Below are 15,162 nucleotides of genomic sequence, written 5' to 3'. Positions count from 1 at the left end.
CGGAAGTGACGCGTTCAAAAGGCATCACATGACCTCCAGTCAGCTGATCAAATCTTACGTCTTGTATCCAGAAGTCATAGTGATGATATTATAATATTTTACTTGTGATATTAAATAAACTGGTACTATATTTACACTTTCTACTTGATGATTTCAACAGCAAAGCGTCTCGGTTGTTTAATACAGTGTTTAAATAAATAAGAAAGATGTCCGGAAAAGATCGGATCGACATATTTCCCTCGAGAATGTGAGTACAAGAACTCATAAAAACAAATCCGATTATGCATATTTAATCATGCATGAAAACAACAGAGCGACGGCATCTGATACATACATATTTGATCAGTTTATGCTTCTATAAAGCAGGTACGATCTCAAGTCACGAACTAAGATCATTTTAAATGCCCTGGAGTCGTGCATCTTTAATATTTACATATGCATTTTGTCTGTAGTGTTATGAATATATAACTCTATAGGACGGATGACAATATTTTGGATTCATATAAATCGTGTTAAACTAAATCGTGCATTGTGTCGGAAGAGGAAGTAGCTATGTTAGCCTTTCTATAACTTATAAGATACTGAACAAAAGTGCATAGTATATATATAACCTTTAATAATGCAATATATGCAATAAAAAAAAATACATTTAAAAATCATATGCATATTGCATGCTTAAAAATGCAATATGCTTCTCTTAAAATGCATAGCCTGTATTATATAATTTTTTTTTTTTTTTTTGGTGCATCAGGGCTCAGACCATTATGAAAGCTCGACTGAAAGGAGCTCAAACTGGCCGGAGTTTGCTGAAGAAGAAAGCTGATGCTCTGTCCATGCGATTCCGGCAGATTCTTAGGAAAATCATTGAGGTATTACATAATTCCTGTGCTTTTTAAAATTTGTTGTGTGTATATATATATATATATATATATATATATATATATATATATATATACATACATACATATACGGTGTGTTTTTGTCAATTATCGCTTTTTTATTTAATATACAAAATTTTGATTTGACTATTTTAATCTTTCAGACTAAGATGCTGATGGGAGAACTGATGAGAGAAGCCGCCTTTTCATTAGCTGAGGCCAAATTTGCTGCTGGTGACTTCAGGTAGATGAAAATACCATTAAAGATATAGTGGCATGCAAAGGTTTGGGAACCCCTTGCAGAATCTGTGAAAATATGAATAATTTTAACAATATAAGAGAGATCATACAAAAAGCATGTTATTTTTTATTTAGTACTGTCCTGAGTAAGATATTTTACATAAAAGATGTTTGCATATAGTCCATAAGACAATTATTATTATTTTTTTAAATAAAGTATGCTTTTCAGAAATATGATGCGTGATAGCACGAACCGGGCACCAGATCTCACCAAATGTGTTCTGATTGTGTCCCATCAGTACTACCGTCATTCAGAACGTGAACAAGGCCCAGGTGAAGGTCAGGGCAAAAAAGGACAACGTTGCAGGTTTGTGACTTCTTATCTGAGCGATTTCTTCTTTTAATCGATCGCCTTTTCATGAGCGCCACCTGTGTTTGTTCTCAGGAGTTACTCTTCCGGTGTTCGAGCACTATCAGGAGGGAGGAGACAGTAAGAATCCTCTTCCGTTTATGTCCTAAAGAAACAGTTCAGCCAAAAATCAACATTTGTTGAAACTCTGCTCACCCTCAGGCCATCAAAGGTGAGTGTGTTTCTTCATCAGGTTTGGAGAAATTTTGCATTGTGTCACTTGCTCACTGCAAGTGAATGGGTGCCGTCAGAATGAGTGTCAAAACAGCTGATAAAAACATCAATAATCCACAGCACTCCAGTCCATCAGTTAACATCCGGAGAAGACAAAAGCTATGTGTTTGTAAGAAACAAATCCTTTAAGGCAATTGATAATATTATGGATTATAGACTCAAGTTTTGGCCGGAACAATGGTTTGATGTTAAAATCGTCTTAACGATGGATTTGTTTCTTTTGGCCTTACAAGACCGTAACTGATGGACTGGAGTGCTGTGGATTATTGTGACGCTTTTATCAGACTCTCATTCTGACGGCACCCATTCACTTGCATTGAGCAAGTGATGCAATTCCTCCAAATCTGAAGAAAGAAACCAACTCATCTACATCTGGGATGGTCTGAGGGTGAGCACGTTTTCAGTAAAAGTCCATTATTGACTGACTATTCCTTTACTAGCAAATACCCGTGATACTGGAGATCGTTTGAACACTTTGAGGCACTTTCAGGTATTTGTTCTTGTCTGTAGGTTATGAGCTCACTGGTTTGGCGAGAGGAGGAGAGCAGCTGTCTCGGCTCAAGAGGAACTACGCCAAAGCAGTCGAGCTTCTCGTAGAGCTGGCCTCACTGCAGGTATGAATATATTTATTCATATCCATAAAACAAAATCTAAAAATCATATTTATTATATATATATATATATTATTATAATTATGTCTACTGTGATTAAATCCCATACAGACCTCTTTTGTGACGCTGGACGTGGCCATTAAGGTCACAAACCGCCGTGTGAACGCCATCGAGCACGGTGAGATCTCACAACCACAACCTTCAGGCGTCTTGTAAATGAAATACTAGATAATGTGATGCTCGTGTGTTTCTCCTCTCAGTGATTATTCCCAGGATCGAGCGCACGCTGACGTACATCATTACTGAGCTGGATGAACGAGAGCGAGAGGAGTTCTACAGGTGAACTCAGTGTAATATAACCAGATCATGTGGCAACAGTGTAGCATTCACCCGTTTCAAACGCTACATCAGCGTTATTTTAGCATCGAGACACTGATAAGAGTTTTAAATCAGTTTTTAATTTTAGTTAAAGTTTTGTTGTTATTTTGTTTCGGTAACACTTTAGTATAGGGTCCAATTCACACTAATAAGTAGTTGCTTATTATCATGTCTATTATTAACATATTGGCTGTTTATTAGTGCTTATAAAGTACATATAATGCATGACATCCATAATCCTAACCAATACCCTAAACTTAACAACTTCCTTATAAACTATTAATAAGCAGCAAATAAGGAGTTAATTGAGGCAAAAGTCATAGTTAATGGTTAGTTAATTGTGAGAATTGGACCCTAAAATAAAGTGTGACCTTTGTTTATTTTTAAATATAGTTTTTTTATATCAGTTTTAGTTAATATTTAAATGAAAGTGAGAAATGTTGGCAACTTGGCAAGTTTCATTTAGTTTAAGTAACTACATTTTTTGTTATGGTTTTAGTTGACTATAATAACGCTGATCTATATATGAAATTGGTTTATTTATCAAAATATCAATACTTATTAGAGGTCGATATATATAGGTCGATATATATATATATTAGGCAAGAAAAAGAAAATTAAATAAAAATGTTAGCCTGAATGCACTGTAAGTCGCTTAAGCGTCTGCTAAAATGCATGAATGTAAATTTAAGGCCATAAAAAAAATCATAAATAAATGTTAACAGAAATAATAATGATTACTAATAATTTGGAGAAGGGAAAACAGGAATCACAATATAGGCTTATTTGATTAAGTAATAAAATCTGAAAAATTATGAATGTTATTATTTTAATTTGTTGTAGATAATGTGCCTATATTATTTCCCTCCTCATTCTAAATGAACTGCTTGAAGTAGTAAGACACTTTTCAAAATAAGAGTCCCTTTACGTTTTTGCTATTGTTTATCATATTAACAGGGAAGGAAAGAGTAAGAATATTATATATATATATATATATCTCAGAGTTTGCGGATAAAATAATCATTTGTTTGAAGAATTGTAATAACCAGATTATTGTGCTGATACAGATACAAATCTATATATGAAACATGTTAAATAATATTCTTACTCTTTCCTTCCCTGTTAATATGATAAACAATAGCAAAAACGTAAAGGGACTCTTATTTTGAAAAGTGTCTTACTACTTCAAGCAGTTCATTTAGAATGAGGAGGGAAATAATATAGGCACATTATCTACAACAAATTAAAATAATAACAGTCATAATTTTTCAGATTTTATTACTTAATCAAATAAGCCTATATTGTGATTCCTGTTTTCCCTTCTCCAAATTATTAGTAATCATTATTATTTCTGTTAACATTTATTTATGATTTTTTTTATGGCCTTAAATTTACATTCATGCATTTTAGCAGACGCTTAAGCGACTTACAGTGCATTCAGGCTAACATTTTTATTTAATTTTCTTTTTCTTGCCTAATATGTGTTCTTCTGGGAATCGAACCCACAACCTTTTGCGCTGCTAATGCAAGAGCCACAGGAACACAAATGCAATGAAATTTAAGGAGACGGATAAAAAGAATGCTTTTAACAGTCCGAATTAAATATTAACATTATATAAATAAATATCATGTGTAATATTTATATAGTCCAAAGTAAGATATTCAGAATATGCACCAAGCCTTCATCGTCCCGCTTTCCCTTCAAGGCTGAAGAAGATCCAGGAGAAGAAGAAGCAGCTTCGCGAGAGGACGGAGAAGGAGACCGCCCTGCGTTTGGCAGCGCTGGGGCCGATCGCCGAGCCCATGAACATCCTGAACGAAGAGGCGGACGAGGACCTGCTGTTTGAATGAGACCCCAACATCTGTGCATCATATTTATTCTTTGTGCCTGAAAGCCCGAACTTTACGTCAAAAGTGGAAGCTCTTGTTTTGTGTGTATGTTGGTGCCATGTCACTTCTTTTGTTTATAGTACATCAGACGGTGCAAAAATGTGCAGTTATTATTATCTGAATCCAAAAACTACTTAAAGTTGAAGTTTTTTTTTAATGTATGAACAGAAAAGAAATAATGTAAAATAGGTCAAATGAATTAAAATGACCATTCCACATGGAATTGTGAATTTAATTTCAAAAAATGTTGGAAATGGTCTTTTGTTGATTAGATGCATGTTGACTTTAAACTTTAAAAAAATCAATGTTTGTTGTTTTTTCAATGGGATAAAAAATTTTTTTTTAAAGGTAATAGTGTTTTTTTTTTTTAAATATCACAATTCTGACATTTTTCTTTTTAAATTCTAGATTTGCAATATATAAACTCACAATTCTGAGATGTCGCGAAAAAAAAAACTAAAATAAATGTGAGATAAAAAAGGAATTGCTTTTCAAAAACTTTTATCCAGTTGTGGAAAAGGCTTCCATATAAGGTAAACGTTGCATTAAAACAATATTATATTACTTTAATGTACTTAAAAAAAAAATCAAATTACTATATTCACTAAATTTCAATGCAAAAATAAATGTTAAATCAAGAAATGCTTCAGTTGTTTTGCACTTAAACTATTAAGTGTTACATATATACCATTACGCCAACTTTTAAATGTAACTTTTTTTAATGAAAAACTATTTTAACATTAGTTTTGGCTTAGGTATTATCGAATCATACATCAGCAATTATTACATTAATGTGTAATACGTGATATATTTACAGCTCTATGAAACTACTCACAAATATCCTCCATGATGAGGAAATACTTTTAGCAGTATCTGCATTAAGAAAATAATTAAATTTTTTACAGGTATGGAAATGTACTACAAACACAAAACACGGTAAAAAAATATTGCAAAAAATCTCCACAAACTTATGGAAGTCCACATGGATAGTAGCAATTTGGGATTTTATGAATGGAAAAACACTGTACAGCTTACTATATTTATGTGAATACATCATTTTAATTTATGTAAACACATAAGTATGTTTAAAAGAATAGTTAACCCAAAAATTTACATTTACTGAAAATGTACTCACCATCAGTCCATCCCAGATGAGATGGAGCATTGCATCACTTGCTCAGCAATGGATCCTCTGCAAGTGAATGGGTGCCGTCAGAATGAGAGTCCCAACAGCTGATTAAGAAAGAATCACAGTAATCCACAGCACTCCAGTCCATCAGTTAACATCTGGAGAAGACGAAAGCTGAAACGAATCCAGCATTAAGCTATTTTAACCTTGAACTCTCAATCCAGTGAAAAAGTCCTGTTGTCTCTCACATCACAATTTCTCTCCTGATTCAAACCAGATTACTTTTTAACTGGAAAAAGCAACAGCTAGAAGTTAAAAAGGTCTTAGTCATTAATTTGCTCCTTACAAACACACAGCTTTTTTATTGTGATGTTTTATCAGCTGTTTGGACTCTCGTTCTGACGGCACCCATTCACTTGGATTCCGCATATGATGCAATGCTACATTTCTCCAAATTTCAGAGTGAACTATATCTTTTGACAAGTAGACACACACAAATAGGAAGTACACTGTACACAATATTCATACAAACAAAAACAGTATGAAGGCCGTTTCAAACATACCGCTTGTATTTTAGCCTTCAACACAATTTCTTCTGAACTGAAAGTGTTTAATAGCTGACCCAGGCTGAAGGGACCCACTGCGGCTGGATGTCCAGTTTGTCAATGACTCTCAGCAGCTCAGAGACACTCTTGTCCGGCTCGATGTTTGTTATGACTGCATCGAACATATGACCGTAGCTGTGCTCCATCTCATGTGCTTTCTCCAAGGTCTCTCTCACATCATCGTGCTGCGCAAAGAAAATGACACGATAATAATTGGTTTGTCAAGTGCTCAAAGACACCTGAAATATGATTTAGGTGTTTTCCCTCTATATGCAACTGTACATCTATCACTCAAAGGTTCGGATGCAGTTAATGCACGGATATCCCTTGTGTTCTATATGACTGACTTCTAGTGTAAATTATCTAAATGCAAAATGTGTATCATGAAGACCATGTGTTTCTTCACTCCTCTGGGAAGCAGGGTGGAGAATCGATCCTGAGGAGGAGGAGAAAGTGGAGAAGGTCTGATGAAGATGATGTACGGTTTAAGATCTGAGGAACACAGCAGTCGCAGGGACTGAGAAATACAAAACACAATAAGTCATGAAATGTAAACTAGAAAGAGAAACAAATACAAAACAAGCTCGGTACGGGATGCTCTAAAAATCCAGATGCATTGGATATATTGTAATGTTCACTGTCTAATAGTCCGAGACACATCTGTTTTTCAATCTGCAACAAAAACCTAAATCCTATAAGTGGATATCATAATTAAGATTCCACAGCTGAGATTATTATCCTGGCAATTCAGCATATTAGCCACTAAATTCACATTATGGTATGTCACATTGTTTTAAGCTGTTCTGATAATTATGATTATTTTGCAAATAGACTTTGAGTAAAAATTGTTATACTACATTACAGTCAGGGTCACAATATAATGGATAAATTAATAACAGAAAATAATGGAAAACTTGCAGTAATTCCCACTGTTCTAGATATATGTACTGATGCTGACATAAAATGAATTTTTTATATCATTTTTCATATTTTTATAAGATTTTCTAGAACATCTTGTGCCTCAATAACTTTACTACAAAAGTCTCATTTTTTATAGCACCTATTTTTTGTAAAATAGGTTCAAATGGCACATAACAATCTTAACCTTAAATAACTACAATCAAATGTTTGAAAATACCTAGCTGGCAGGTTTCCTAAATTATTCCCAGAATATAATTATTTTTACTAAAAACTAAATCCGACCAAACTACAATTGTTTTTTTTTAAAGTTTGGATTAAGGCACAAATTGTATTTAAATCAGAAAATATCAACCTTTAAAAATGAATGATTAATGTCATAATACATTGAATTCTGTCATAATGTGTGCTTTACTTACAGTCAGAAAACTGCACCAAACACAATTGCAAAAATAATGAATGTTTTTAACATGAAAATAACTAAAAACTAAAAAAGAAAAAAAAACTCCAACATTTTTGTTACTTTAACCCTTTAACTGCCCCACCAAGAAAAAAGCATTTTTTGTTTGCATTTCTTATCTCCTTATGTCATTAGTTACCACACTCAATGTATTTTTTTTCCAACACGTCCCATAATTTTTAAAACATTAGCTTAGCTTTTCTACGTTTACCATAAAGTGACAAATCAACCATTTGGTTGAGCACGTTTTTGAAAAATTATTGAAAACATACTAAAGTTTTTTCATGGCACCAAGTAAAATAATTTTGTAAAGTTAGGGCTCTTACAGTGTAATATGTCAAAAAAATATGCTTACCTTGCAAAATTTCACCAAAAACAGTTTACATGGCAGGAGTGATTTCTTTCTCTCTGACATCCATCAAAGAAGAAGTGTTGTGACAAATGCTGTTGATTTTTTTTGGCTTAACATACCTCTACCAGATGGTAGAGATGGCTCAATCAGCTTGAATTAAGTTAGGTACTCCTCTCAATAAAATATAGTGACTCAAAATGTGCTCAACCATTTGGTCGAGCGGCAGTTAAAGGGTTAAATAAATGTTAACTGAAAAAAATAAAAATAAAATTATAATAATAATGCATATAATATATATATATACACACACACACACACACACACAACTTATTTTCATGTAGTTGCCAAGTTCAAATTTCTCATTTACTTTAACTTGATGTAAAAAAAAAAAAAGAAAGAAAAAAAATTATATATAAATCTAGTAAAATAACTGGTTTCAAACAGGTTTCCTAACATCAGTGAGTTAGTGTTGTTGTGTTGGGTTTGTTGAAATCCTCAAACTGATAAATTATTCGATAACACCACCAATGTTTACAGGGGAATCACTCACTTTGAACTGGCATATGACTAAGTGTGTTTTTTAAAAAACATCTGCTGAAAATGTATGCAATGTTGCAAACAGAAAACAAGAGACTATAGTTTGTAGTTTTTTTTAATAGAGTCATAACTATACAAGTAACAAGTTCATACAAAACGAAAAATGGTCATACAAGATCCCCAAAAAAAATCCCAAAATGCAACACATCTACAAATCTTCAGGGTAATGATCTATGTGCCATTTCTTGAAGCAGTTGCTTGACGACCGGAAGCATAATGCAACCTTGCAGTGGGAGCAGTATATGGGAGTCTTGACTTTATATCCCTCCAGTTTGCACATGACACAAACTCGCCTCCCAGACGGAGCATCAGAACCGAAATACTCTGGATAGCATCGCTCCATCTGGGCAGGTGAGGGTGGGGGAGACGACTCTGTTTCGGATGGCAAGTACGCATTCGTTTCTTTAGGGGCTGAAGACAACCGTGCAGACCTCCTTATGGAGACCGGCGTGTTGGATGTTGAGGGATCTTTGGCAGCAGACGGAAAGGGATTCTTACGTCTGCCGACACGTGCGAGTTCTGAAACAAGGATTTCCCTAAACAATTTTTGGGTGAGTGGGCCCTTGTTCTGAGCTTTCGCCAGTTTTTGGTGAAGGATGAAACTGTTGACCACTGCGATGTCAAGAAAATGGAAGAAGAGCATCTCGTACCATTTTGTGGATTTGTGGAGGACAGCGTAATAATCTGTGAGGGAATCCGAGAGATCAACACCTCCCGTGTATTTGGTGTAGTCCTTCACAGCGGATGGAAAGGGAATTATATGTTTTCTCCGAACCCCATCGGGACCCTCGGCTTTCCTGGTGACTGTATCCCCCCGTGAACGCCTTGTGAATGGAGGAACACATGAGGACTTCTCTCGCATCCATCCATTTGATGAATAGAAGAGGACCTTGCCGACCACCAACGGATGGAGCCTAATTTAGATCTTCTGCTCAGGTCGTTGACCTTCGGTAAACTGGAACTACGGCGCAATGTGCCACAAGCGAGGATGTCGTTCTGCAACAATCCAAGAAAAGAGTCGGGCTGGTGTAGAAATTGTCCATGTATAGCCTATAACCCTTGCCGAGGACCTTGTGATCCCAGTAGTCTCTTCACCGAATCGTACCCGGCACCTTTACCCGACGACGTTGAAGTCTTTCCTTCATATACGAAAGAAGTTCCAGGTGTACCCGCAGGACGCATCGACGAGAACGAAGAGTTTGTAGCTCCATTTAGTTGGTTTGTCCATTCATAGATCGCTTAAATCCACTCCTAGCTTCGGTTAGCGACCATTCTCTCATCAACCAGATCTCTCTGTCGGGGTGAAAGTGTTTCCTACACGCCGAAAGAACGTCTTTGTACAGAGGCTTGATTTTAAGCAGTCGGTCATAACCTGCGGTGCCTTTCTTCTTGTTGTTCTCCTCGTCCTCCTGAAGATCACAGAGGTAAAGATTCCAGGAGATGGCCTGAAATCTTGCTTGGGACATGATGTCCGCGGGTACGAAAAACTGTACATTCGATTCCTCGCCCAGTAGTCCACTATCGATTCTGCCTTCACCAGCCCCATGTAGACGAGTAACGCCACGTATGAGTAGAACTCGGGAACGGTTAGAGGTACCCAGACAAACTTCTTTCCCGCTTTCAACCTCCTTTCGGCATTGCTGTTAGTGTTTCTAACGATTGTCTTGACTGAAGAGTTGGTGAAAAAGAGCTGGAACAACTGGAAGGGCGTATATGTTGTCCGCCATGAGCTGCAGACCTGGGGGTCTCCTAGGAGAAAAACTTGGTAGTATCGGTTCCTCATCCTCATTGCTGATGTCAAGCCACTTATCTGGCATACTCTCATTTTTCTTAAAGGTGAATCCGAAGCTGAAGACAACCTGGTTCTGGCTTGCCCCTGGTGAAATAAGTAGTTGCTACGGGCTTTCGATTTCTCAATCGGTTTGAAGTGGGTTCAGAAGTGGAAATAGTTTCGGGATTGGGATTGGGATTGGTGGAGATAACGGGCTTGGGAGCGGGATCTAAACTTGACACAGGGATGAGATCGGCGGAGGGATCGGATAAGGTTATAGGAGTGGAATCAGGGGTTGGATTAGGTGTGAGATTGATTTTTTAAAAGCATGCTTTCGTGGCCGGCCTCTTCGCCGTGGTAAAATGGGAACTGGATTAGAGTTAGGTGTGGGAGTGGAATCGTGGTTAGGTGGTGGGAATGGCTTCAAAAGTGGGTGTGGCTTCAGATGTGGGTGTGGCTTCAGAAGCAGGTTCAGACGTGGATAGAAAGAGTTTGTCTATTGTCCTGTGTTGTTTTTGGCGACTGTGCCAATGCAGGTGATTTTGAACGATCGGACTTTCCAGAAGAGGGTTCCAGTCATGCACCAGAATCAAGACTGTAATACAAAAACAACAAACTTTATAGTGCATGGACTCAGTGGCTACAATAACAACAACAGAAAACTAGTATCAGGACTAACCCCCATAAAGCCTTACAAGAAATCAAAGTGTTTAAAAAAATAAAAAATTTAAATTCAGTTTAAGAACCCTTAAGATGTTATCAAAAAATTTAAATACTAAATAAAGTTTGTTTTATTGAGTGTCACATCCTAAAAAATAGGATTCATTTTGTTGATTATACATTATACAATTAGACATAAAGTTTTTGAAATGCATTTACAACTGCTTAAATAATGTTGAGGGGGCTGGTTTTAACTAATTAAATAAATTAAAAGGTACCAGTATTTTAAATATAAAACCACCAGTATTGTCTTTTGCGTGAGTTGAGGGAAGTCATTAATTCAACCAATTTGTTCAAATGGCTGATTCATTCAGGAACGAAGAAAGTGATAGCTGTCTTTATGATGGATCACTGAATCATTAATTAACTGATCTGTTCGAAACGCTAAGACTTTCTGTAACGAAGCACGTCTGTGTGTTGCTCTGAGATGCAAAACAGTTCTGTTGTGGTTTCATTTGGACGATTTCCTTTCACAAATGTATATAAAAACATATTTAATATATACTGAATTTATTGCACTTATTTATTGAACTGTTAAATCAATAATCACACATGCAGCCATGCTTATACTTCGGAAAAGCACTATAGATAATTAAAAAAAAAAGTTTTATATGTTACTAAGACTACATACAATAACAACATCAATTTGTAGTAAACTGCTATATCTTAAATCAGATTTTAAGATCAGAAGAAAGGAAATATACGTTTTGTTTTTTACTTTTTAATGACCCGAGGAAACCCTTCATAATTGAAGCACTGTAATTTTTATTGTGGAGGGCAATACATATAATGCAATCCAATGCAATGATGACTGAGAGAAGAACGAATAAACGTTCCTCAAAAACTGTATGGATCATATTTGATACTCACATTTGAACAAAATGTTTCTAAAAATGTAGCAAGTAAACCTCGGTCGCTAGTGTTCACTTGATATAAACCTTCAAGAATCGGCAAGGTTTTTGTCGCTTTTCTTTTAAATGAGAGAAACATGGACAAAAAACAGTGGCTTTTCTTGAATAGAATTTTATTTTATATAAAAATGCATTTTTGCATTCTAGATGGATGCCTTTGACCACTGCAATTGTGTCGTGCATCTTTTGCAAACAAATTCAACGGATCTCGAGAACTTTTTATTAAATGCAAAAATGTTTTCTGTGTTAATGACTCTGGACGACAAAACTCTACCATAAATGCAAGACTTCCTTACTCACTTTTCTTCCCACAGTTCCTCTTCCCTCTCTGAATCACTGATCTCTTCGCTGTCGTCATCAAGATCACTGTCTCGAGGCCTGGTGGGTGCAGGATTAGGGTTGGGAGCAGATATGGGTTCAGTGGTGGATACTGAAATCAATGGTTCATCAGTGGGTTCAGAGGTGGGTACATGATAAGAAGTGTCTATGGGTGCAAGTTCAGGCAGGGGACTATGGGTAGTTTTTGAGGTGTGCTTCAAGGGCATCGGGGATGAGAGTCGTTGCCTCTTTGCATTTGATGATTCTGAACCCTCTTGGCTTTCTTCCTTTGTAGAAGGCCATTCTTCAATAGCATCCTCACTGTAACACAAACCAAACATGCTTCATTATGCATGCACAAGGAACAATTCTCAGCACACGAACAATATACAAACACTACGTTTCAAAAGTTTGGGGTTGGAATTATTTTTTAATAAGAAGCGTCTAATGCTCACCAAGGCATTTGTTTGGTAAGAAATACAGTAAAAACTCATTATTGTGTTATTTGACATTATTTTAGCTTTTATTTAAAAAAAAAATATATATATTTTGTAACATTAGAAACATTTTTACTATCATTTTTGATCAGTTTCTTTGCTGAATAAAATAGTAATTTATAAAAAAAAATCTAATGTGTATGTATGTATGTGGGTCAAAGACGTTAAGATGTCTGCATCAAGAAAAATGTACAAAAGTGATTGTGTGTCAATAGAAAGCACATTAAATGTAAGTAAAATGTCTACTTTTAAGATTTTAAATAAGTTTTTGGAGAATAAAATGTCAAAATTTGGTTGAAATAATGTTACATTGTCATTCAGTGTAACACAATATTTATGCAAAAATTCAAACAACATGCTTATTCTGACGTGTACATATTAAAATATCTAAATGAATAATGGAGCATACTAAATTTGATTGTGTTTTAAATTAGTAGAAAATTCTTACTGACAAATGGGCAAAACCTAGGATAGTGGCAAATTTAAAAATATAAAATTACAACTCATTAGTATTTGGGGTGAAAGTAATTAGTCTTTTAATATGTCATAAAATGATTTTTGTTGTAAATATGCCTGACAAGCTTGTTACACTGAATGACATTTTACTGGGTGTATTCTGTAAATCAGGGCTAAATGTATGATATTTATGTTTTGCTCAGAAAAACAAAAACAAAATTGCAATTAAATAAAACTGAAAACTTTTTAAATTTTTTGGGGGGAAAACTATAACAGTTTAAAGCAGTATTACACTTTTCTTTTATGGTTAAACACTTTTTCGTCTTTGACCCATGTATGTATATATATGTATGTGATATATATATATATATATATGTGTGTGTGTGTGTGTGTGTGTGTGTATATAAAAGGTAATTGCGATTTATCTCACAACAATCTTTTTGGAGTCTCGTACTATTTTTTTAGAACTTTGAGAAAAAAAATATCTGAATTTCAAGATATAACATTACAATTGTGCGTTATAACTCACAGTTCAGAGAAAAATGCGAAAATTGTGTAATATAAACTTGCAATTGCAATAAGAAAATGTCAGAATTGTGAGATCACACAGTTACTTTTTGTTTCGAATTCTGAAAAGTTTTAAAATTTTCTAAATTCTGATATATGCAGAATTCTGAGAAAAATTCTAAATTGCGAGAATAAAAAGATGATTTATTTTGTAGCAAAAACAGGCTTTCATGCATTAAACCCATAAAAAAATATATGAATTTACTCATGCATTTACTCACTTCTCTTCCCATGGTTCCTCTTCCTTCACTGACTTGAGCTCATTGGTGTCACCATCTATCAGAAGCCCTGTTGATGTGGGGGCACAGATGAGTGTGGCTATCGGCACCTGATTGGAGGCGTGCGTGGAATTTGGGTCGAGTTTAAAAGTGGAAGCGGGATTAGAGATGAGTATGGTGTAGAATTAGGGCTCAGTTTAATGGAGGATGAGGCATTGGCAAGGGTTATAGGAGTCAAATTAGAGCTAAGAGCAATGGTGGATGTGGAATGAGGGCCGAATTTAACAGAGGAATTAGGGATCAGCGTGCCATAAGGAGGGGTTTAGGCACGATCGTGGCATATGGGGTGGCTTTAGGAAAGAGTTTGGCTTTGATTTGTCCTTAGATGGTCTGCCTCTCTGTCGAGGTAAGGAGACGGCTGGGGTGTTTTTCGACTTGTGGGCAATCGCTGGTGCTGATGGAGAGGGTTTCAAAGCATTTTTAGTTGACCGTCCTTTCCGGCGCGGTACAGACGAGGAAGGGGAGGAGGATGAGTTCCTCTTTAGTTTTGAGCGCCTGCGAGGCTTCCATTCTTCAGAAGAATCAATACTGGAACATATAATGAATGCACTTAATGTTATATCACATTAAAGAGGTTTATTATGCTTTAATACACTTTAGGCAGCAGAAAGCATGAAAAACGTAGGGTTAAAAAATTTCATGATTGGAAACAATAGATGCATTGACTAAAGTGCTTGCAAGACTATTTTGCTATTCTTCATTATATCATTTAATATTAATTCAGGTCAAATGCATCGTCTTGTATGCATACATTTGAAATCTATGCTATGTCTTTGCACACTCCTATAGGTTTAAAAATGTTAAAGGTCCTGACAGTGATTGTTAGGAATATGACGTAAAATAGACATCATTGAAAACAAATAAGTCAGACCTTTCTCATGATTAATCTAAACAAAACTGAAAAAAGCAATATGTGACCTGTGCTAGCAAAACGAGTCAAAGA

General features: G+C 35.5%; 2 protein-coding genes across 4 annotated transcripts in view; both read left to right on the top strand.

Moving 5' to 3' along the window:
* LOC113068554 (gephyrin-like) overlaps positions 1–15,162 on the top strand; it is a 1,122,288-nt gene that overhangs the window by 242,555 nt on the left and 864,571 nt on the right. The window lies entirely within an intron of this gene.
* Positions 25–4,992, top strand: LOC113068597 (V-type proton ATPase subunit D). Its single transcript, XM_026241376.1, has 9 exons — positions 25–247; positions 752–869; positions 1,043–1,122; positions 1,418–1,485; positions 1,564–1,608; positions 2,272–2,375; positions 2,484–2,550; positions 2,633–2,711; positions 4,457–4,992. The coding sequence occupies exons 1-9, from the start codon at positions 207–209 to the stop codon at positions 4,599–4,601; spliced, it is 747 nt and encodes a 248-aa protein (XP_026097161.1). The 5' UTR covers positions 25–206; the 3' UTR covers positions 4,602–4,992.

Source organism: Carassius auratus, linkage group LG45M, assembly GCF_003368295.1.
Source record: "Carassius auratus strain Wakin linkage group LG45M, ASM336829v1, whole genome shotgun sequence".
NCBI lineage: Eukaryota > Metazoa > Chordata > Actinopteri > Cypriniformes > Cyprinidae > Carassius > Carassius auratus.
This window is presented reverse-complemented; position numbering and strand designations above follow the sequence as displayed.